Below are 21964 nucleotides of genomic sequence, written 5' to 3'. Positions count from 1 at the left end.
AGAATGTTTCGAGTCTGGATTTTTCTTCAGCTTATACTTGCCATGGGGAGTGCAACAAAACGTTCACCATAATGGCTCCAGGTGTAGAGTTTGCTTTGAGGATGGATATAGACAACTCTCTTCTCGTGTTTAAAAGGATGACAGCAGATTGCATCAAAAATGTACAAACATCCTAAATGGCTTGCCAGACTGATTTCTACAGCTGAGGAGTCTAGGACTGGGGGTGTGGTTTCAGAGAAAGTGGAAGGTTGTTTAGCACAGAGATGACAGACAATCATAGTCATACTGCATGGAAACGGCCTTTGTTTCATCTCATCCATTATGCCCCATCTAAGCAAATCCCATTCATTGTGGCGAAGCTCTGTGAGCAGCTATGGAGACTTGATTTCTTGAAAACATTTTGAATGAATGAATACGTTTATTGGCCAAATATGCATATACAAGGAATGTGCCTTGGTGCTCCGCTCACAAATGACAACACAAACATACAGTTAACAATTAAGAATAGAGCATAACCACATCAAAACAATAAGGATACAACATTACGGTCTAAACATGTGGGTGAAAATAAACCAGAGCAAAAAAGAGACTACAGACTTTGGTTATTGAGTAGAACTATCACTCGTGGAAAAAAACTTTTTTTATGTCTGGCTGTGGCTGCTTTGACAGTCCGGAGTCGCCTTCCAGAGGGAAGTGCTTCGAAGAGTTTGTGGCCTGGGTGAGAGGGGTCAGAGATGATCTTGCCCGCTCGCTTCCTGGCCCTTGCAGTGTACAGTTCGTCGATGGGGGGAAGGTTGCAGTCAACAACCTTCTCAGCTGTGCGAACGATCCGTTGCAGCCTCCAGATGTCGTGCTTGGTGGCTGAGCCAAACCAGACCATGATGGAGAAGGTGAGGACGGACTCAATGATAGCAGTATAGAATTGGACCATCATTGCCTGTGGCAGATTGTGTTTCTTCCGTTGCCGCAAGAAGTACATCCTCTGTTGGACCTTTTTGACTGTGGAGTCGATGGTGGCCCCCCCCCCCCATTTAAGGTCCCTGGAGATGATGGTTCCAAGGAACTTAAATGACTCCACCGATGTAACTGGTGGTGTTGATGGTGAGTGAGGGGAGGGGGATTTCTTCGAAAGTCTACAATTAGTTTCACATGTCTTGAGAGCATTGAGCTCCAGGTTGTTGCGATGGCACCAGGACGCCAGCTGTGTCACTTCCCCTCTGTAGGCAGATTCCTCCCCATCCTGGATCAGTCCAATCAGGGTAGTGTCATCCGCAAACTTGAGTAGTTTGACAGCGGAGTCTGTGGAGGTGCAGTCGTTGGTGTAGAGAGAGTAAAGGAGAGGAGAGAGTACACAGCCTTGCAGAGCTCCTATGCTGAGGATCTGCTGGTCCGAGATATGCTTTCCCAGCCTCACATGCTGCTTCCTGTCCGTCAGGAAGTTGATGATCCACTGACAGAGAGGTTCAGGCACAGTCAGCTGGGAGAGTTTGTAGTGTAGTAGCTCTGGCACAATGGTGTTAAAAGCAGAGCTAAAGTCCACAAACAGAATCCTGGCATAGGTCCCCTTGCGGTCTAGGTGCTGGAGGATGAAGTGCAGGCCTAGATTGACTGCGTCGTCCACCGATCTATTGGCCCTGTATACAAACTGCAGGGGGTTTGTGATGTTTTTCAGCTGGGCCAGCACAAATCTTTCAAAGGTCTTCATGACTACATGTCTGTGTACTCATCGAGGCTTGTGGTTGCTTCCCTGAACACATTCCAATCAGTGCAGTCAAAGCAGGATGGTAGTTTTTCAATGCCATCATTTGTCCACCTTTTCGTTGTTCTGGCCACGGGTTAAACAAATCATAGATTTCTGAACATTAAAGGACATAGCAATTGTGATGGAAAATGGAGTTGAGGAAGCCAAAATCGTAATAATAATGGAGCAGGTTTGAAGGGCCTTGTATTTCTTGTGTTCATTTGTTCTTAAGGTGGATATTTGAAAGAGTAAGGTAGCATTTTGCACTTCACCAGTCTCATCTGGTATATAACATCCCATGATTTCCAATACTCGACTTTAATAACTCCCCTCTCCCCCCCCCCCCCCCCCCCGGTTGATAAATGGGAGCCGATTGTATAAGAGAAAATAAATTGGAATGGGGTGGGGTGGTTGACTATGTAATTAAGAAAAAGAAGAATCTGAATATACAAGTCAGTGAGCGTCTTGCCATAAAAAATCAGTGAAGCTTGGGTTTACACTGGGATTAAACGGAAACTCAAAGTTGCAGATGTCAAATAATTGTAAGGCATAAAATAATTGTACCTTTTTGTTTGATAAGCTTGAGGGGATAGGGAGATGATATTCTTTCAAGCCAACCATTGGCTCCCACAGGATGACCTAGGTTGCTGCTATATCCCTCCTTGAGAGAAACCACTTTTCTGCCTCTTGGATGGATAGCACCAAACATGATGGGTGTTTGGAGCCTGCTGTCAGAAGTGGAGATATGCAGATATGATCGTGACATTTAAGAGATTTTTTTTAGATGGGCACATGGGTACGGGTGATGTGCAAGCAGAGGAGACATGATTAATTTGGCATCATATTAGGTACGGATATTGTAGACCAATGGGCTTGCTCTGTTTTATCTAAAGGGTAAGCTTTTCAGAGCTGGTGCATATTTGGATGGAGCTGTCAGAGGAGGTAGTGGTTGCAGATACTATTACAATGTTTTGAAGGTATTTGGATAAGAGTAGAGGGATATGAGTCTAATATGCACAACTGGGATCGGTTGGGATGGACATCACAGTCAGCATGAATGTGGTGAGCCACTTAAAAGATATTTTTATGTTGCACGTTTCTGAATGTGTGCCACAAAATACTTTTAAACATTAACAGTGCTTCTACCAGACAGTAAGTCTGCAACTAACAATGTGAACAAGTCGAACAGCGTTAGAGAAAAAAAAATCACTGAAGCCCAACATCAATATAATTCAGTATATTTATAGCATGATAATTGCAAATTAGCTTAGCTTCAAGCAGTGTAGATACACTTTTTAATCCTAGCATTACCTTCTATTTAACCTATATTTTGTTTTTCTCAACAGTGAAGATCTATTACACAAATCTAGTTTCTGCGAACAAGCTCAAGCTGAGGCACGCATCTATGTATTCTGATCCTGATAGCCAGGGCACGTACACCAGTGTCATTCCTCCCCCTCCCAGCCGAACACAAATAAAAAAAGTCTCCACCAGTGTGCCTCATGATGTGATAGCACAGCGAGTGCCAGCAACAGAACAGCAGGTATTGTGAAACAGTCCATTCTCTTCAGTCTCATTTTTTTGGAATGTGCACTCGGATACAGTGATACGCTTTGTTTTGCATGCTGTCCAGTTGAATTGTACCATGAGTACAATCAAACACTGGTAAAAGAATGGAACAAATTGTAAAACTGTGGAACAATTACAGGATAATAGGAGACCCACTTCTGGGACAGCATGTAAAGAGTCGTTGCACTCCAGCGGCATCTTGCAAATTTTAAGTTTCAAGTCTGAAAATTTCGCTCTTTTCCCTCTTCCCCATCACCTTCATGAAAGCTTCCTGATTTTGGCAACATTTATTGACTTTAATTTCTTATTATAAATTCAATGATTTGCCAAGGGATTTGAACTCGTGATCTCTGGATTGTTCATCCAGTGCCACGATCATGAGACTACCAAATGCATGCAGTATTGCTGTTTGTAAAGGTTACTGCCTAAAAATTACAAGACAAATTTCTTTTAATATCGATTGTTTTGAGAACAAGCGCACTCGCCTCTTGTTGAATCAGCTGAATTGTGAATTAAATACAAGCAGTTCTATAATGCGAGTTATGTTCCTAAGAAACCTCGTGTTATAGAAAATTGTCACTGTCTTTTAAATAGCCATATGTTTTTGTTACAGTTAGCTAAAAGGATTTATGTTACATTGTTCAGAGTATCATTGCACAAATTTCAATAGAACCAACTACTTGCAAATTTCAGTGGTCAGCTGCAGTGAAACTAACAGACTGTATTCTTAAGAGACAATGTCTCTTAAGAATGTCTGGTTATTACAGAAAAGTTTTTTCTCCTGGATTGTTTTGCAAGACAGCTTTCTTCTGTTTGCAATTTTGAAAGTAACAAATAGTTTTGTTCAGATCAAAATTATGTTGTAACCAATATAATACAAACAATCCCTCATTCAACTGCATTATGTCCAATTTGTGACATAGAAACATGCATTATTGCAGAACAATTTGTGCTAATTTGTTTTTGTTTTTTTAAAAATTTGATTCGAAGCCTGAAAGTTTTCTCTTTTTCTACTCCATCAGGAATCTACGTCTCCAGTTGTGTCGCCCCATCACTCGCCACCATCTTCACCAGTTGCCTGGAGGAAACACAGCAAGCAGCATCCAAGTGGAGGTAATGCAGAGAGCACTGGGGCAAAAGTGGTACATATTTTTCTTTGTCAATGTTGGATTGTCCTTTTCCATTGTTGAAGATGGGTGTGACTAAAGAGAACTTGGTGACGATCAGTAAAGTAATTGAATGCAAAAATTGTACCATTAGATGAAAATGGATTATTATTGTGTCGGAAAGAACTGCAGATGCTGGTTAAACTGAAGATAGACACAAAAAGCTGGAGCAACTCAGCATCTCTGGAGAAAAGGAATAGGTGACGTTTCTGGTTGAGACCCTTCTTCAGACATGCAGACAAGAAGTCAAGTCAAGTCAATTTTATTTGTATAGCACATTTAAACACAACCCAAAGTGCTGTACATCAGTGCAGTGCATCAGAAGGGTCTTGACCCGAAACGTCACCTATGCCCTTTCTCGAGAGATATTGTCTGACCAACTGAGTTACTCCAGCTTTTTGTGTCTATCTACAGAATATGTTTTTGCAGTCAAAGCTGAAAAGCCGAAGCCGTTTACACTTTGAGAGTTTGTTCCACTTTGTTAGCATTTTCCCCATATCTACTAATTGGTGTAGGAAGTAAATTTTAATCTTGAAGTTAATATTGATAGATATCTAGAACCTGCTGTGCAAACTCCCTATACCTCTATTCCCTGCATATCCATGTCCCTGTCCAAATGCTGCTATCATATCTGCTTCCACTACTCTGGCAGCGCATTCCAGGCACCCATCACTCACTTTCAAAAACAAAACAAAAAAAGATGTGCCCCGCACGCCCCTTTTAAACTTTGTCCCTCTTGTTCTATTTCTGCGTCAGAGGTTATGGATAGAAGGCATGAGAATGGGGTTAGGAGAAAGAGATAGATCAGCAATGATTGAATGGTGCAGTAGACCTGATGGGCCGAATGGCCTAATTCTACTCCTGTCACATGATCTTTCTCTGGGTTTTTTCAAGACATTGGCTCATAGGGGGATCGGTCATCCTGTTCTTCATCTCATCCCACTGAGGGATTTGACGATGAATCTTGACTTGGTTGTGGAGATGTCAATGAGCTGTTACTTTAATTATTAAAAGCCTGCATCGTCCGGCAGAGGTCACTAGAGGGCCAAGATCTCCGGTCTTTCACAAATGCATCAGCAATCTTGGATTGTCTGTCAGCGTAGTTTGAACCTTGTTCTGTCATAGGTAAATATTCTGTAGAATGCTTTACCTGTTGAAGGTGTCCAGAATCATAAATTCCAGAAGAATGTTTTTGGAAAATATGAGATGGTTGGATAGGATTTGAAGTGAATGGTATAGAGCTCTTTGTAAAGAATTGTGAAAGTTAGTTTGTCTAGAATCTGTTTTCAAGCATGTGGGGAGTGGTAAAGGTGGGAGGGGAGACACAGTTATTAAAGCAAGTACTTTTTTTGTTTAAAATGAAGACTGAAGGGTACACACCACCTCCATCATAATAAGTCACCATTCTGAAATGGAACACAATAAAAACAATAAGAAGCCATTAATCCAAAATCTATTCAGCAGTAAGGATGCTAATGTGGATTGCAATGGGTTCTGGAATATTCACTTGTTTCGGTCATCCAATAATATTGTTTGCCACTGAGCTGCGATCCAGTTGCCCTGGGTAGATTGAAGCAGTAAATAGGAGATACAAGAAACTGCAGGTGCTTGAATCTTGAGTAAAAATCAAAGTGCTGGAGGAATTCAGTGGGTCATGCTAAATATTCTACATAGCTTGTTATGCCTACTTTCCTTCTGATCCCATGTTCAATTTTAATGTGTATTTGCAGAATATTTTTTATAAAATGTAATTAATGACATGTTTTGTTTTGAAAATTTGTCTTTAAACCATAAACTTCATGCTGCTTAGTTAATCATTATCCCTTATACTTCCATTCCAGGGTCGGCTGCTGGTGATGGCATGTGGCCTGCCCACTCCCCACCTCCCAATCAAGAGAACTGGGTGAGTTTCACTGATACTCCTCCAAGCAGCACACTTCCAACAATGCATCCCGCTTCCGTTCAGGTAAGCAAGGGCAGCATATGTAAAATACTCTTAAGCCATTTGCTTGAAAACAATCTTAAATAAAAATAAAATCTTCAATCCATAGTTATACAGCCTGAAAATGGGCCCTTCAGCCCGACTTATACATGCCATCCAAGATACCGACCTATCCCAATCCCATTTATCCATGTTTGGCCCATATCCCTCTCAATTGTTCCTATTCAAATTCCTGCCCTAATGTCTTTTAAACAGGTGACCCTCATGTTTCTGCTGTTCAGGTTATGGAAATTCGCCCAAAAAATTGGGATGGAATTAAATTTACACGTGAAATTTGAGGGGAAATATTTATTTTGACTCATTTCTTGACCTTCGTGCAGATGATCCAACTTTATGTTATTGAAAATAATTTTTTCTATAAATACAAATCCCTCCCACTGTCATACGGGGTCACCTTGGCTCCAGGGAAAGCAGTCCCAGCCTATCCAATTGTCCTCATAGCTCAAGACATGTTCTGCAACATTCTGTGATTCCATTCTGTATTTTCTCCACTTTACTCGCATCCTTCCCACAGTGACTATCAGAACTGCACCTAATACTTTGTGCGGTCTAGCCAACGTTTTGTACAAATCTAACATGATGTCACAACTCCTAGACACAATTTTGTTGCCTTCAGTGGTTATGTGACAAAAATGGGAGGGCAGCTTGGAGCATTGAGCTCTTGAAAGTGAAGTGCAGGGGTGATGAAAATTATTCAGTGACAGTGGCTAATGGGTTGTTTTCAAGAGTCAAGTCCCATTTGTTACACAAACATGCAGGGATGAATAGGAGATTATCATATTATCAGGTTAATATAAGTAATTCCTGTTGGCTATAAATATCCCAGATGCTTTGTAACAATCTGATAGGTTAATGGTAACTCTTACAGTTGCCAGAATACCTTTTTTTTTTACAAAATTGCACAAATCATTGCATTGATGTGATTTGAATGTGTTCACTAGTTTATCTATCTAGACTGCAAACATTCAAAGTGTTTCCCAGCCAAGACTCAAAAACATATTCTGGGGGATGCTACTACTCTAATCATACATTTCCCCCAAAGAACCAAAGAAGAGGATTTGAGTGCACAGCAAATCATTTTAGCAAATTTGTTTTTTCTTTTAATTTCAGCTCAGCCTGAAATGTTTTTCCATATTGCATTTTTTCTATTTTTATGGTGGAAGTACAGCTTTACATAGGAAACTCTAGCCATGCACACAGTTTGAGATGGGAAGCTGACTGACTTACTGAGTTGAATATCATTTTTATCTCAGTTCAATCATTTATAGTCATACAGAATGGAAACAGGCCCTTCAACCTTGCATGTCCATGCTGACCAAGAAGCTCCATTGAACTAATCCCTTTTGCCTGCTTTAGCCCATATCCCTCTAAACCATCCCTGCTCATACACCTGTCCAAATATCTTTTAAATGTCTCAACTATTTCATCATGCAGCTCGATCCATGTATTCGCCACCTCTGTGAGAAAGTTGCCCCGGAGGTTCTTATTAAATCTTCCCCTCTCGCTTTAAACCCTACATCCACTTGCTCTTGATTCTCCTCCTCTGGGTCACTGCATTCACCCTATCAATTCCCCTCATGATTTTACACAGCCCTATAAAATTATTCCTCAGTCTCCTGTACGCCGAGGATCAAAGCCCCACACTGCCCAACCTCGAGTATGTTAGTTTAGCTAACTACAAGGTCATGGATTTGATTCTGTGGTTTAAAATGTTCACCTTGGGTTTGTTATGCAGGAACACACAACAGTAAGGACAGTGGCATCTGCTACAAATGCCATGGAAATTCGCAGGCAATCTAGTGGCTATGATGATCCTTGGAAGATTACAGATGAGCAAAGACAGTATTATATCAACCAATTCAAAAATATTCAACCAGATTTGAATGGTTTTATTCCAGGTACGATTTGAAAATCAAATGTAGTCTGATGTTCTTTATGGTGAATTTCGGTGAATTAACAGATGGGCTCGGCATTAAATTATTGCTTATCTCAAAAGAGGAAAGCTATCAACTCTTTGCTGCCCATGTTAAAGTTGAAGCAGCTAGTAATCCTCAACTGTTTTCTTTCCTCCAAAGTGAGCATCCTCCTCGTGATAAAATAGCAGCATTTTATTAAAGAAACTATCATATGCAAGGTCTGTATAACTTTATGAACTTGCATTGTCACAGCCTGCAAATTCCCAGAATCAAAATTTTCTGTAAGAAGTTTAGGTATTTACTAGACGACCCGTGGACCCGTTGGGTTCCCGTTGTGACGCCAGCGATCTCAAAATGGGGATCTCATCTTGTGTGTATATGTATGTGTGTATATATATATATAGATATGTATGTGTGTATATATATATATATATATATATGTGTATATAAATTATATATGTGTGTGTGTGTGTGTATGTAGAGGGAGCCACACCCCGCCCACGGGCGGCCATCACGGTGGCCAGCAGCAGGAGAGCGGCCACAAGGCGCTACCCCATGTCTGTCCTGCCGGCGGCCATCTTCTTTGACCTCCTCTCTACTGCCGCGCTGCACCACGGGAGGAAGGTCAGGCGTGGGGCACTCCAGGACAGGTGCCGGTCCTCCCGGTGCTGTTGTGCAGGCGCGCCACCGTCGAGCCCGGCAACCCTTCCTTCCCCCCCCCCCCCCCCCGAACTGCGCACGCGCGGATACCTGTTGGGTTCCCGTTGTGACACAAGATGAACACGGAAGTGTTAGATTAAAATGGCGATGTTTATTTTATGGGTGATGTGTCCGAAATACAGCCAAAACGGTACACGAGAGCACAACAATTTGAACAAAACTTAATACTGCACACCGTAGGCGAATGGTGAGTAAGGTGCCTCTAAAATTGTTGCGCTATTGTGTACAGTTTTGGCTGTATTTCGGGAACATACATATATAGATTATATTGTGTCCAACTCCACTCATGGCCTTTTTCATTGTTTGGCTATATAGGCAGAAGTTGAAGTTCAAACTTGAAATTTGACTCGATTCCTTTTGTTAAATTTTTTTAAACATATTTTTAGTTTATGCAAGTTCATATACATCCAAGATTGAATTATTTGGAATTACAAATAGGGTTTAGGATGAGCAAAACATACACTTAGCTATGAAAGTGGGCGGCTGAAATCGTTTTCCAAGTCCATGTTACTGCTCTTTCACCTTGCTTACTTTAATGCAATTTGTATGGGGAAATATTCACTTTGAGCCATACAAATCATAAATTAAAGTGTACTGGAGTTAACAAAAACATTCTTAATTTCTCTTACCAAGATGCTGTATTCTTGCAGGATCTGCAGCTAAAGAATTCTTCACAAAATCCAAATTACCGATTCTTGAACTTTCTCATATTTGGTAAGTATCAGCATGATTTAATATTTGCAGTATTTCATTTTCAAAGATTCCCATAACAAATCACTTGGGGGAAGAAGTAGAGATTTGCTTTACATTGTCATTGAACCAAAAGCCTTTCTGATCGGCAGAAACAATGGACAATGTACATTCAGTAGTCAGTCATTCCTTTCAGTATCTTTTGTAGGTCCACCTACTCATACTCTTGTTTTTCTTAGCATTGACAAAACCTAAATAATTATGGATTGATGAACTACTTTGTAATGTTGGAATTGGAGACCTTTGTCAGAGATGATCGGCATACATCTCATTCTAAAGTATTTGTGATTCAAGTAAAAAATGCGTCGGAAGCAAATAATTTGATTCAGTGGAAGTTGAACTGAAGGATTCAAGTGAAGTTCCACAAAACTAAAGCTCAAAACTTTTTTGCAGACTAGCTAGCTGGACTGAAAATCATCTTGCCATAGTCACACATGGATTAATCACCGAATTACCTGTATCGCTTTGTTCATTGTTCAGAATTCCCATTGACGAGTTGAATATTTACACCAAAGGCCCAAGCCAATTGAGAGCTGATAAATGTGGCAGTCACGTGTTAAATAAGTGAATACCCATTTATTCCCCATCCTTACAATATCATTAGCTTAATTACATGAAAGAACAAAGTAAAACAAAAAACAGTAATGCAAAGGGTATTGTATATTTGATTGCCTTCTTCCCACTATATTTCTCTTCCATTTTTTAATATAGCTTTTCTGTATTTCAAACAGTTTGTCGTATTGACGTTTGACCTGTTAGTTTGTTAACATCATGCCAGTGGATATTTTGTTTTATTTCCCATCTTCCTGGGATGAAATTTGCCTCATCATAAAACAGATTTGTATCGAATTGTTGATTTAGTTTATTGTCACTTATACCTGGATACAATGAAATTCTTTGTCTTTGAATAAAGTACATAAGAGTCGTCACAAAGGTGCCGACAAAGATACAAAAAGTACTCACCCCTTCTTCGTGTGGCAGCCAGGTCTCCCTTAGTTCTTTGCTTCCCCCCCCGCCAGGTCTCCTCCCATTGTTCTCGGCGGCCTCCCCACTCCAGGTCTCCCTTGTCTTGCCTCCCATGCCGGGTACCTCTTTGTTTTCTCGGTGGCCTTCCGTCCCCCTTAGTTCTCAGCGGCTCCCCACACATCAGGTGTCCCCCTTGTCAGCAGATCATTACATCGGCTGTTCTTTTGTTGGGATGCCATCTTTATGAGCCACATTTGTACCTAGCATAAACCATGTACCTGTTATATTTGCTTGGAAGAGAAAATAATCTACTCGGAGCTGGAATTGGGACAGCAGATAGCAATTGTGTTCTCCCTATTGATTATCCGCAGCTATTGAAAGGACACAACAGAGGATAGAATGATTAGATTGAAGTGTGATTGAGCATGTTCATACTGAAAAGAAGGTTAAGAGGTGATGCGGTTGCTTTTTATGATTTTAAATAGATTACGTAATGTAACCCATGATAACTTGGTTCTATCCTTCCAGATAAGAGGATGTGGGCGCTCTTAAAGAGTAATTTCTCAACAAATCTGTAGAAACAGTATTTTGTGATCAAATCCACAGCATAAGATTGATTTATACAAATGCAAATTTTATTATGGCTTGTTATGAGGTGAAAGCATTTGTGCGCCATGACAAGTTGGGAGAGTTGCAATGCTGGGGATGCACGAGTAATTTTATACTGGTTCCCAGAGCATTTCACCAATCTTGTTGACCTTGTTCTACAGGCATGTGAAGTTTCCGCAGGTTTCCGTGTTTTTAAAATCCATTTTCCGTGCTTTTTGGATGGTTTCCGTGTTTTTCACTTTGCCAAATAAACGGAGAAATCGGTTTGCAAAAAAGAAAAAAAAATAGACGATGTATAGACTTGTAATGAACACTAGGCTCCGCTAGAGGTCGTTAGGGGTTCCACAAGAAATCCTCCCTCCCCACCCCGCACACCCTGGAAGTCTCTCCGAAAATGTGGCAACTAGGCTGGGCAAGGCAGCCAACCTCGACCTCATCGGGACTTCCATGGCCAATTTGTCAATTCAGCCGCTAGAGGTTCCGCGAGAAATCCCCCCACGCGCCCTGGAAATCTCTCTAAAAAATGTGGCACCTTGGCTGGGCAAGGCAGCCAATCTCGACCTCATCGGGACTTCCATGGCCAATCGGTGGGTTTAATTTGCAACCTGCGGCCGGGGTTCCGCAACTCCAGCAAATCTATCCCCATAGCCGGCTTCCTTGGCCTGCTGGATAAACCAGCAAAGCTGTGGAACCAAGAGTGCCAGAAAATCAGTGGTGGAACTGTAATGAGTAAATATTAAATTTAAGTGCAAGATTATATAACTAAATTAATTAAGACAGGGTTAAAATACAAAACACAGCAGAAAAGCCGATTACCACCTTTTTGGGCTGATTATCAATTAATGTGCAAATTTACTTAAATGTTATTAGTGTGCAGTGACATATTCACATTATTTTGTAATGTCTGTTTCTACTTTGAAATGCACTAAAAGAGGCTTGAAACTGGTAATTTTGTGTGTAAATTTTCCAATTCTTTGACCCCCGTTGTACGCAAGCGCTCAGCTCTTTTCCTTTTTTTACCTCACTCGCATGTTTTGTTCTGGGCCTGGATATGTTCCAGCTGCCTTGATAATTACTAGTTAACCACATGATTAACTATGGGCGGCACGGTAGCGCAGCGGTAACGTTGCTGCTTTACAGCGAATGCAGCGCCGGAGACTCAGGTTCGATCCTGACTACGGGTGCTGCACTGTAAGGAGTTTGTACGTTCTCCCCGTGACCTGCGTGGGTTTTCTCCGAGATCTTCGGTTTCCTCCCACACTCCAAAGACGTACAGGTATGTAGGTTAATTGGCTCGGTAAATGTAAAAATTGTCCCTAGTGGGTGTAGGATAGTGTTAATGTACGGGGATCACTGGGTGGCACGGACTTGGAGGGCCGAAAAGGCCTGTTTCCGGCTGTATATATATGATATGATATGATATGATATGATATGATATGATTATATTGTGTGACTTCCAAACCAATGAAGGAAAACAAGATAGATTAACCCACGTTAATGATATTGTTGTTTGTGAATGTCTTAATAAAAATGATAAATCTGATAAATTTCCGTGAAAATATCCAGAGTTCAAATTATACCGAGTGCATGAATTTGTACCTTTACCTCGTGAGTTAGATGGTGTGGGAAATGGTAAAATGTTGAAGTGACGCAATGGGGGTGACTTTAAGAAGTTGGCTGTCCAAAGTGGAAGATCTCAAGTTCCCAACAGATTAAAGCTCTTCATTGTATTGAACTCAATTTGTAACACATACTTGAAAGTGATTGAATTTGTCAGTGTTTGTTATTGTGATTCAGGGAATTATCAGACTTTGACAAAGACGGCGCATTGACACTGGATGAGTTTTGTGCAGCGTTCCATCTTGTAGTGGCCAGAAAAAATGGCTATGATTTGCCAGAAAAGTTACCTGAAAGTTTGATGCCAAAGCTGATCGATCTTGATGATTCGGGAGGTAAGTAACGTTTTATTAGAGATCTACAAAATCATATTTTGGGGTGTAGAAATACTATGTTTCATTGGGGTTTTCTTACCATTACAACCGAATTTAACCAAAATAATTAAATATTTGCTCTGCCTGATCAGCATAAAGTGCAACATAACTTCTCTTGTGTTTAACCATTTGAGTTTGATGCTGGATAATGATGGGATGTGTAGAGCATTGCTCATTTTTGATTGTTTCAGCTGAAGTGGGCCTTTTTTGTTTTGCTCGGAAGCTATCTGGCAACTTTTAAATTTCACCCCTAGTTTAGGATTCACATGAGTTAAATGAAGTTTCAAATGTAGCCTTTATTTTTGACACTGGTCAAACATTCTGCTTTCTACCTAATTTTGCTTTTATCTTCCTGTTAAAATGTTATCAGCTGTGAAATTTTAAATACAAGTGGGTGTTCAGGGTCAGAAGGTTGGTTGAAAATGAGTTTAGTAGATCCATCATGATGGCAGCCTTGCCTACAGTCTTTTTTTGGGGTTATTTTTGGTATGTTTAGAAAGCATGTGTTAATGTTCTCTGGTTTGTTTTATGTGGTTGGGGGAGGGGAGGGAAGGGTCAGGGGAACCTTTTTTTTCCAATCTTACCTTGTCGGAGACGCGATAGTTTTCCGGATCGTATCTCCAGTCGCTTTGCGGCCTAACATCATGAAGCTGGAGGCCTTGCTCAGGACTGACTTTGAGCCCCACCGTGGGTCGTGGACTTGCTTTCGGAGCCGATTCCTTGCCTGGGATCGACGCTCCAACAGCGGCCTGCGGACTTTAACATTGAGGAGCTCGCAGTCTTGGGTTGAGACCGACGTCTGGAAGCTCCGAAGCCGCACAAGGTTCGATAGCCCCGACCTGGGGTGGATCGCCCAGCGCGGGGGAGCTGAGACTCCCCCCCCCCCCCCCCCCCCCATGCAGGAGCTTGATCGCCCCGACGAGGAAGGCCTGCCGCAGGCTACGGGAGTAAGATCGTCCCATCAACGGAAGGTTAGACATCCCCGACTGCTAGAGGATAACGAAGAGAAGAGATTGAACTTTTTTCGCCTTCATTAAACAGTGAGGAATGCGGAGGAGTCACTGGTGGATGTCATGTTAAAATGTATTTTGTGTGTTCCGTTGCTTTTTGTTGGTATGACTGTATGGCAAATGAAATTCCTCATATGTTGCAAAACATACTTGGCTAATAAAGTATGATTATCATTAGTGGTAATCCTGCTGTGATATGTTTTAAGACAACAGTTGCTGGTAACTGGAGCAAAAAAAAAATTGGAAGAACTCTATGGGTCGAGCAACATCTTTGGGGGGCAAAAGATAGATTCATGTTTCAGGTCAAGATCCTGCAAGGGTCTCTATGTGAAATGTTAACCCTCTTTGAGTTATATTTTAAACAATGATAATAAATGCAAAGCTTTGAAGAGATGGTTAAACTATGTAGATTTTGGTTCCTGAATTCTAGAATTGTCTTACTGGAGCAAATAAATTATTTGTAAAGAAAGTAGTATTTCTTTCAACATGCGGAGCAGCTGTGTGGGCACGAGTAGTATATTTGATTTCCACATATTTGGGTTAGAACATTCTACCACTTAAGAGATTCTGGCAATGTGGTATAATTCACATAATCAAAGTATCACAGCACAGAAACAGGCCCTTCAGCCCAGCTAGTCCGTGCCAATCAAGTTGCTTAACCAAGCTGGTCTGCCTTGCTTGCACCTGCCCTATATCCCTCCAAAATGTTCCTGTCCATGTACCTGTTCAAGTGCCTTTTTAAATGTTATAACTACCTGCCTCCACTACATTCTCTGGCAGTTCATTCCACGCTCTGTGAAAAAGTTACCCCTCGGGACCCTTTTTAGATCATTCCCCTCTCACCATAAACCTATGCCCTCCTACGCTGGGGGAAGCACTGGCTATTCACCTTATCTATGCTCCTCAATATTTTATATACCCCTATTGGATTACCTCTTGGCCTCCTATGCTTCAGGGAGGAAAGGATCCAGCCTGTTCTTATAGCTCAAACCCTCCAGATCTATTAACATCCTCATGAATCTTTATGCGTCTCTTCCAGTTCACTGACATCCTGTCTATAGCAGGCTGCCAGAACTGTACACTGTACTTCAAATGTAGCCTAACCAATGTCTTTTAAAGTAGAAATATGATATTGTAACTCCTTCGAAGATGAAGGCAAGCATGCCAAATGCTTTCTTCACAACCATGTCCACTGGAGTCCGCACCTTCATGGAACTATGCACTACAACACACCCTAGGGTCCTACCATACCACCAATTTTCATGTAATTCAATAACTTACTAACAATGACACCTAAATTCATATCCAAGTCGTTTTAATTAAATTTGCACCTACCATCCTGTTTGAAGTAAAAATTGAGCCTAAATTACATTAAAACACTTAGAAATTGGGAATATGTAAACCAAATTTCCAGAGTTTATTTTCCAGAATATCCAGAAGTAGTTGTAGTTCACGCACACGCACACAAGTGCAGCTACAGTCAGGAATGGAACTTCCAATGTGCGTGATGAATTCCAACATTTATATACAGTTTAGAAATATTTACTACTCTAGAGTGCTGTCAGAAGTGCAGAGAACTAATATATTCTGGAGATTTTTCACTATTGGGTTGATTCCAAGATTTTTGTTCAAACACGATTCTAATCTTGGTTGTGGTGTTTAGTAATTTCTACTTGTTTGAGGATTTGTGCTGCAAATTTTGCACTAACTTGCATTCTATTTTAGAAGTTGCTGACCAAGAGTCTGAAACTGGCTACTCAAGCTCTCCTCCAGATGTACCCCCGAGCAAATCACCATCAATGCCCTCACTAAACCAGACGTGGCCAGAACTGAACCAGGGCAGTGAGGTTAGCAATTGAATTCTATCATATAATATGCGTTTGCTGTGTTGCAATTTGTGCTATTTTTGATATCAACCATCTTGTGTTCATTAATGGCTTCAAACCTGCATTGTCACCAAAGCAGACATGGTGTACAATAGTTTACTGTTTTTGTTTGCTCTTATTAATTCCCTCCATTGTTCGCTCTTCCTCTCGAGGCAATGTCTTTCTGTTTCAAAGTAGGGCACGGGCTCATTTTTGTGCATGGTTAAATAGTGTGTGTGAGAGGACAATTTGATTGTTGAGAGAATCACAATTTGGTTTAATTGTGGGATGGAGCATTGGAGCTGAAGTACAAGATCATGTGAGTAAAATGTGATGTTTGTTTATTTTTTGTTGAAGCCAGGGAACAATGAGGCTGGTTATAGTGCCCTCTCAATACTTTTATGAAAAAAACACTTTAATCTTAGCTAAGATGGGCTAACCACTTGTATAAAATAGATTGGCTCTGTTGGAATGCAAATAAGCATATACTGGAATCTGAAACAAACACAGAAGTTACTGGAAGAACTCAATCAGTCGAGCAGCATTGCTGGGTAAAAACAGTTAATGTTTGAGGTTGTAGACCCTTCAGAACTAAGACAGAAAGCAAGTTGGTCTGGGTGGCAGAGAAGATGGATGAGTGGAACAAAGTGAATGCCGGTAATAGGGTGAAAGGATGTGGCAATTAAATGATCAATTCAGCTCCTTTGTGTAACCTGGTAGTAATATTGAAGTTTGAGTGCCGTTTTATAGTCTCGCCTGCTGGTAGGTGCTAAGTAAGTGGGGAAGGAGGAATGGCAAGCACGGATGGCAAGTTCTGATACAAACAGAAAGCTAGAGCAAGTTATCCAAGGTTGGAGAATTTGATATTGATCCCTGTAGGTTCAAATGGAAGATGAGATGTTGTTCCTTGAGCTTGCACTGGGCCTCATTTTAAAACTGTACAGGAGACCACAGACACAGGAACGAGTGGGATTGTGAATTAAAATGGCAGACAAATAAGTCAGGATCATTCCTGCTGCCCGAGCTTGGGTGATCTGCAAGACAAACACCCAACATACATTTGCAAGGGAAGATGATGTGGTTCGGGTGGACGTTGATGGGGACGGACTGAAATGAGTGATCCCTGTAAAATGCCGAAAGGGGAGCAGTGGGGAGGATGTGGGATCACATTAGCGCAGAATCTACAAAGGATAATAGGATGAATGTAAAGGTTGGCAGGGTGGAAAGATTCCTATACACCTGCTGCTCGTGTCATCCATGACATTGGAGAATGTGGGCTTGGGAATTTGTGTCACGGTGCCTGTATGAACCCTCCAGTGAATTTCGTAAATGGTGCACACTTTTCGTGGTAGTGCTAGTGGTTGAGTGAATGAATGTTGCTGCTGATTAATATGTTGCCTTGTCCTGAATGGTGTTGAGCTCAAGAGCCTTTGGGGCTTCACTCTTCTTAGCAAGTGAACAATATTTCATCTCATTCCTGAATGTGGTGTTAATCTCATTCTCCCAAATACCATTGCCAGTTTGTCTTATTTGAATGAACATTAAATCTCATAATTATAGTTGTTTAAAGCTCCCATTAGTTGTGGTGTCACCAACAACTTCTGATGGTATCTATGAACAATTCCCACAAACCTTTCATGTTAATTATAGTTTTGTTCCAAATTTTAATATTTTTTCAGTTATTATGTTACCCTTAACCCCTGGGACTGTTGCTTTGATATTTTAAATATTGATTCGCACCATTGGTGGGCATGCAATTGCATCTCTTAAACATTGGCCACAAGCTGCAGTTTAGAGGTTGATTTTGGGATGGTTTTGGATCTTGTCAGGATTAAGTGGAACAGGGGAAGATGAAACAGGCTAGGGGCGAGAAGAAAGATCATTATGGATATTAGAAGCTTTGAGAGTATCGTGAGAATGCCAGGAGATGAGGCTATTTTGGTGGCAGAAATTTTAAAACTTAATTTACCTGGGTGGACTCTGGGTAGAAATAATTGTAACGGTTGATGACACCAAGCTGGCAGTTTTTGAATACATTGTGTAAAGTAAAATAGAAAGGAGACAACATTAAGTAAAATATAGAATCTTCTTTTCATTTTAGAATGGCAGCCTTGTCCTTCAAAAGTTTAACAATTCCTTAAAAAGAACATTAGGTAAAATAGATAGAAATTGTCCAGATATTAGCCAGTGATGTTCTAGGTGCTTACAGAGAATATAGGTTGGCATTCAATGAGCACCTTGACATTTGCTGATTGTAAATAATTTGATCACTTGCCCACTGTGCTCTGGTTTATAATTCTGGTCTCTACACATATTAAAGTCTCAATTGTCTTTTGGACTTCATATCTTTGATTCTTACTCGAACTTCAGTTTTGCTGTCCAAATTCCTAATGTCCTCTGCCATAATCAATCCCACTGTAATAATGCAAAACTTTATCTGAAGCTGCTGGGACTTAATCACTTTGAACTACCTGTTCATGGAGGCAAGTCTTCCTTCTCCCAGTTCACCATCTCCATGGCATTCCTTTTTGTTTAGTAAATTGGATAATTGATTTGTATCTAAATGCTGAAAAGAAGCTGGTGAGAAGAGATGCAACCTCAAACAGTTAAATGGATATGTGCATCTCTTATTTGATTTATGATGCTTGACTGTGAAACTTCTTTTTTTTTTTACTCCTCTGCAAAATTACCTTTATGAAAGCTTTTGTGATGTGACTTTTTTCATTCTGATTGGTCTCTACTATGTCTGTCCAGCAGTGGGAGACTTTTAGTGAACGTTCTTCCAGCTCGCAAACTCTGACCCAGTTTGATTCTAACATTGCACCAGCTGATCCTGTAAGTGAATCACGTAGTGGGCTTTCTGATGTTATGCTTTTGTTAACCCTGAACGTTATTTTTAATAGCTCACTGGTTTTGCATGTGCTGTAATCAGAAAATCAGTGTTTGTACATACTAATCAACCCTGTTGAAAATAACTGGTGATATTGTTGCATTTTGAAGATCTTATTGCTATCTATGCTGCATTTGAATCATCAGCATGCGCTTAGTATTATTCTGACTCTAATCTAAAATCTACCATAATTAAAAGGGCTTCCTTTTGCTACAATGTTTCAACTGCCATAATAAAAAAACTTGCACAATTCTCTTCATGTTCAATGATTGGATATTTCCTATATGCTTTTCTTCAGTGTCCCAGTTTCTTTATTATGTTCTCTCCCTCTTGTGTATGCTCTCATCATTGTCCATCTCCCTCCTGAGATGCACTGACATTTTTTAATCTTGCTCACTTAGCCTTCAGTTATTTGTGAGAGTAGACTGAGTGACTGTGGGCTGCTTGACTAGAACAACCAAGCCTGGTCTCATCTGCCCAGCTAGGTTGCTGGTTGGTATTTAAGGTCAGGTGTACTTTGGCTTTCCAGTTTAATTATTGCACCCCTTTGTTGACCTGTACACATTCACTGTTTGGGCATCATCTTTTTGACGTTTTCTGCTTTCAGTGGCTTGATTTCAGATGGTGCTAAGTAATTAGGACATTAAAAACCTTGTTATTTCAAAGCCAGCTAACAGGTTAATCAAGTTAACTGGGATGTCAAGTTAACTGGGATAACTGGGAAGTTAATCAATTTAGTCAGTTTTGCTCAATTTTCTTAGCTGTACAGTTTGAAAACACAGCCTGAGTTGCATGATATATACTGACAATGTGGGAGGAGTAAATGTTGTGCAGCAACTGTTTTAGTTTTGCAGAAGGATTTATCAGATCTGGTATTTGTTTAGTTTTTAAGCAGGAGTGAGCTTAGTGCTTGTAGAGTCACAGAGCACGAAAACGGGCCCTTGGCCTAACTTTCATCCATAATGACTATGATGTCTATTCAAGCAGGTTCCATTTACCTATGTTTGGCCCAATCCTTGTAAATCTTTTATATCCATCTACCTGTCCAAATCACTGTCATACAGCATGGAAACAAGACATTTTGTTTTAAATAAATGTGATATTTTGCAACACCATAGGTGGTCCACAATCTGCTTCAGTTCTTGGTTCTTCTGATGAAGTTTCACAAGGATTTCTTAGTAATCTTTGTCAAACCCCAACATTTGGAAGGGCTCCTCACCCACAAAAAGAAATCAGAGTTATGAAGACATCTGTCACCCCTGCACATATCTGCACATTTATGCAACATTTAAATTAGCTGTGTAGGAAAGAACTGCAGGTGTTGGTTTCAATTGAAGATCAACACAAAATGCTGGTGTAACTCCGTGGGACAGGCAGCATCTCTGGAGAGAAGGAATGGGTGACGTTTCAGGTCGAGACCCTTCTTCAGACATCAAATCAGCTGACTGCGTTATCGGTGAATGTTCTTAACTTTCACTGTTGACTTCCCATGAAAAATGCTGATCAAGAGGCTTGTTAGAAGTAGCTGACTCGGTGATGTCATATTGCCATATTAGTGCTCAGATTAAGAGGATACAGAAGAAAAATACTGAAAATTTGAAATAAAAACTAAATTAGGCTGGACATATTCAGCAGATGAGCATCATTTAAATTTCTTACCTGGCACCATCTGGGGAGAGAGCAACAATTCATCATATTTCCATACAACATAGCAGTTCATTCAATCCAAGTCAACTCGAGTCATTCGTGTATTTCCCCCAACTCCTCCCAAGTGTTCATCTGTGTCCTATTGAGTCATGTATCCATCAATATGTCCTTGATTCTCCCAGCAGCCACCTGTGCTAGCGTAACTTATTACTGCCAATTAGCCCAACAACCATCACCACCTTGGGACGCGGGAGGAAATGAAAGCACTTCAAAGTCACCCATGCACTCAAAAGACCATTCTTGAGGTCAGGATACCAGGACTGAGAAGTAGCTATACTACATTCTTAGTTTCTGTTTGCACAGATGTTTCCTCATCTGATGAGTATTTCCAGTGTTTTCATTTCAAAAGTGTACATAGATCTGTGCTGACATCAGTTTCCGATTCATACATTGATCTCTCATTCCACATTTTTCCAAAATGGAAGATATAGGTGGCAGGGGATCACTTTAGTTGTAATATTTTTTTAAACCTTTTATGTAAGGTAAGAATTCTTATACAAGAATTTATGTAAAATAGAGTATGTTTTGGAATAGAGTGGGAGAAATAATTAAAATAATTCACAATGAAATATAATAGGTAAGAATTCATAATGAAATCATAATGATTCATAATGAAATGAATTCATCAACTCTGCCTCATGGGTGTGGAGTAAAGGGATAGATGTGAACTTCAATGCAGTGTTTTTGGGCATTCACTGTAAACATGGAAAGATATTGGTACAGTTACCTGGGTATTAAGGATTTACTTGGAGAACCAGGCACTGTGTTGGTCCTCTTATTTAAGAAAGGATATAGCAGCATTAGAAGAAGTCCAGAAGAGATTTGCCAGTCTGACACTTGGAAAATGCTGAAAACATTCAACAAATTGTGGGAGAAGTTGGTGTTTTGGGTCGGGTTGATTCTGATAGCAATCTCCAAATTGATACTCTTTTAGATGCTGTTTGACTTGTTGAGGGTCTTCAGCATCTTTTAAATTTTAGTTACATTCCCTGGGCAGGAAGTAAAAGTATCGAATTTACTTACGTGAAAGTGGTTACATGGCAGAATGACTGTCATGTCATT

General features: G+C 40.5%; 1 protein-coding gene across 6 annotated transcripts in view; it reads left to right on the top strand.

Moving 5' to 3' along the window:
- The window catches only part of reps1 (RALBP1 associated Eps domain containing 1), a 50520-nt gene that overhangs the window by 7231 nt on the left and 21325 nt on the right, over window positions 1–21964 (top strand). For 3 of the 6 annotated variants that reach the window (XM_078405445.1, XM_078405446.1, XM_078405447.1), the window contains exons 2-9: window positions 3088–3284; window positions 4333–4423; window positions 6318–6442; window positions 8214–8376; window positions 9765–9828; window positions 13237–13391; window positions 16166–16287; window positions 19060–19140. In XM_078405445.1, the coding sequence (XP_078261571.1) occupies window positions 3147–3284; window positions 4333–4423; window positions 6318–6442; window positions 8214–8376; window positions 9765–9828; window positions 13237–13391; window positions 16166–16287; window positions 19060–19140 (939 nt within the window). In that variant the 5' untranslated portion in view covers window positions 3088–3146. The remainder of the gene's footprint in view (window positions 1–3087; window positions 3285–4332; window positions 4424–6317; window positions 6443–8213; window positions 8377–9764; window positions 9829–13236; window positions 13392–16165; window positions 16288–19059; window positions 19141–21964) is intronic. The other 3 variants (XM_078405449.1, XM_078405448.1, XM_078405450.1) reach the window with 3 other exon arrangements.

The sequence above is a fragment of the Rhinoraja longicauda genome, chromosome 9 (assembly GCF_053455715.1).
Source record: "Rhinoraja longicauda isolate Sanriku21f chromosome 9, sRhiLon1.1, whole genome shotgun sequence".
Classification (NCBI taxonomy): domain Eukaryota; kingdom Metazoa; phylum Chordata; class Chondrichthyes; order Rajiformes; family Arhynchobatidae; genus Rhinoraja; species Rhinoraja longicauda.
Note: the sequence above shows the minus strand (reverse complement) of the source record. Positions and strands in the feature narration are given on the sequence as shown.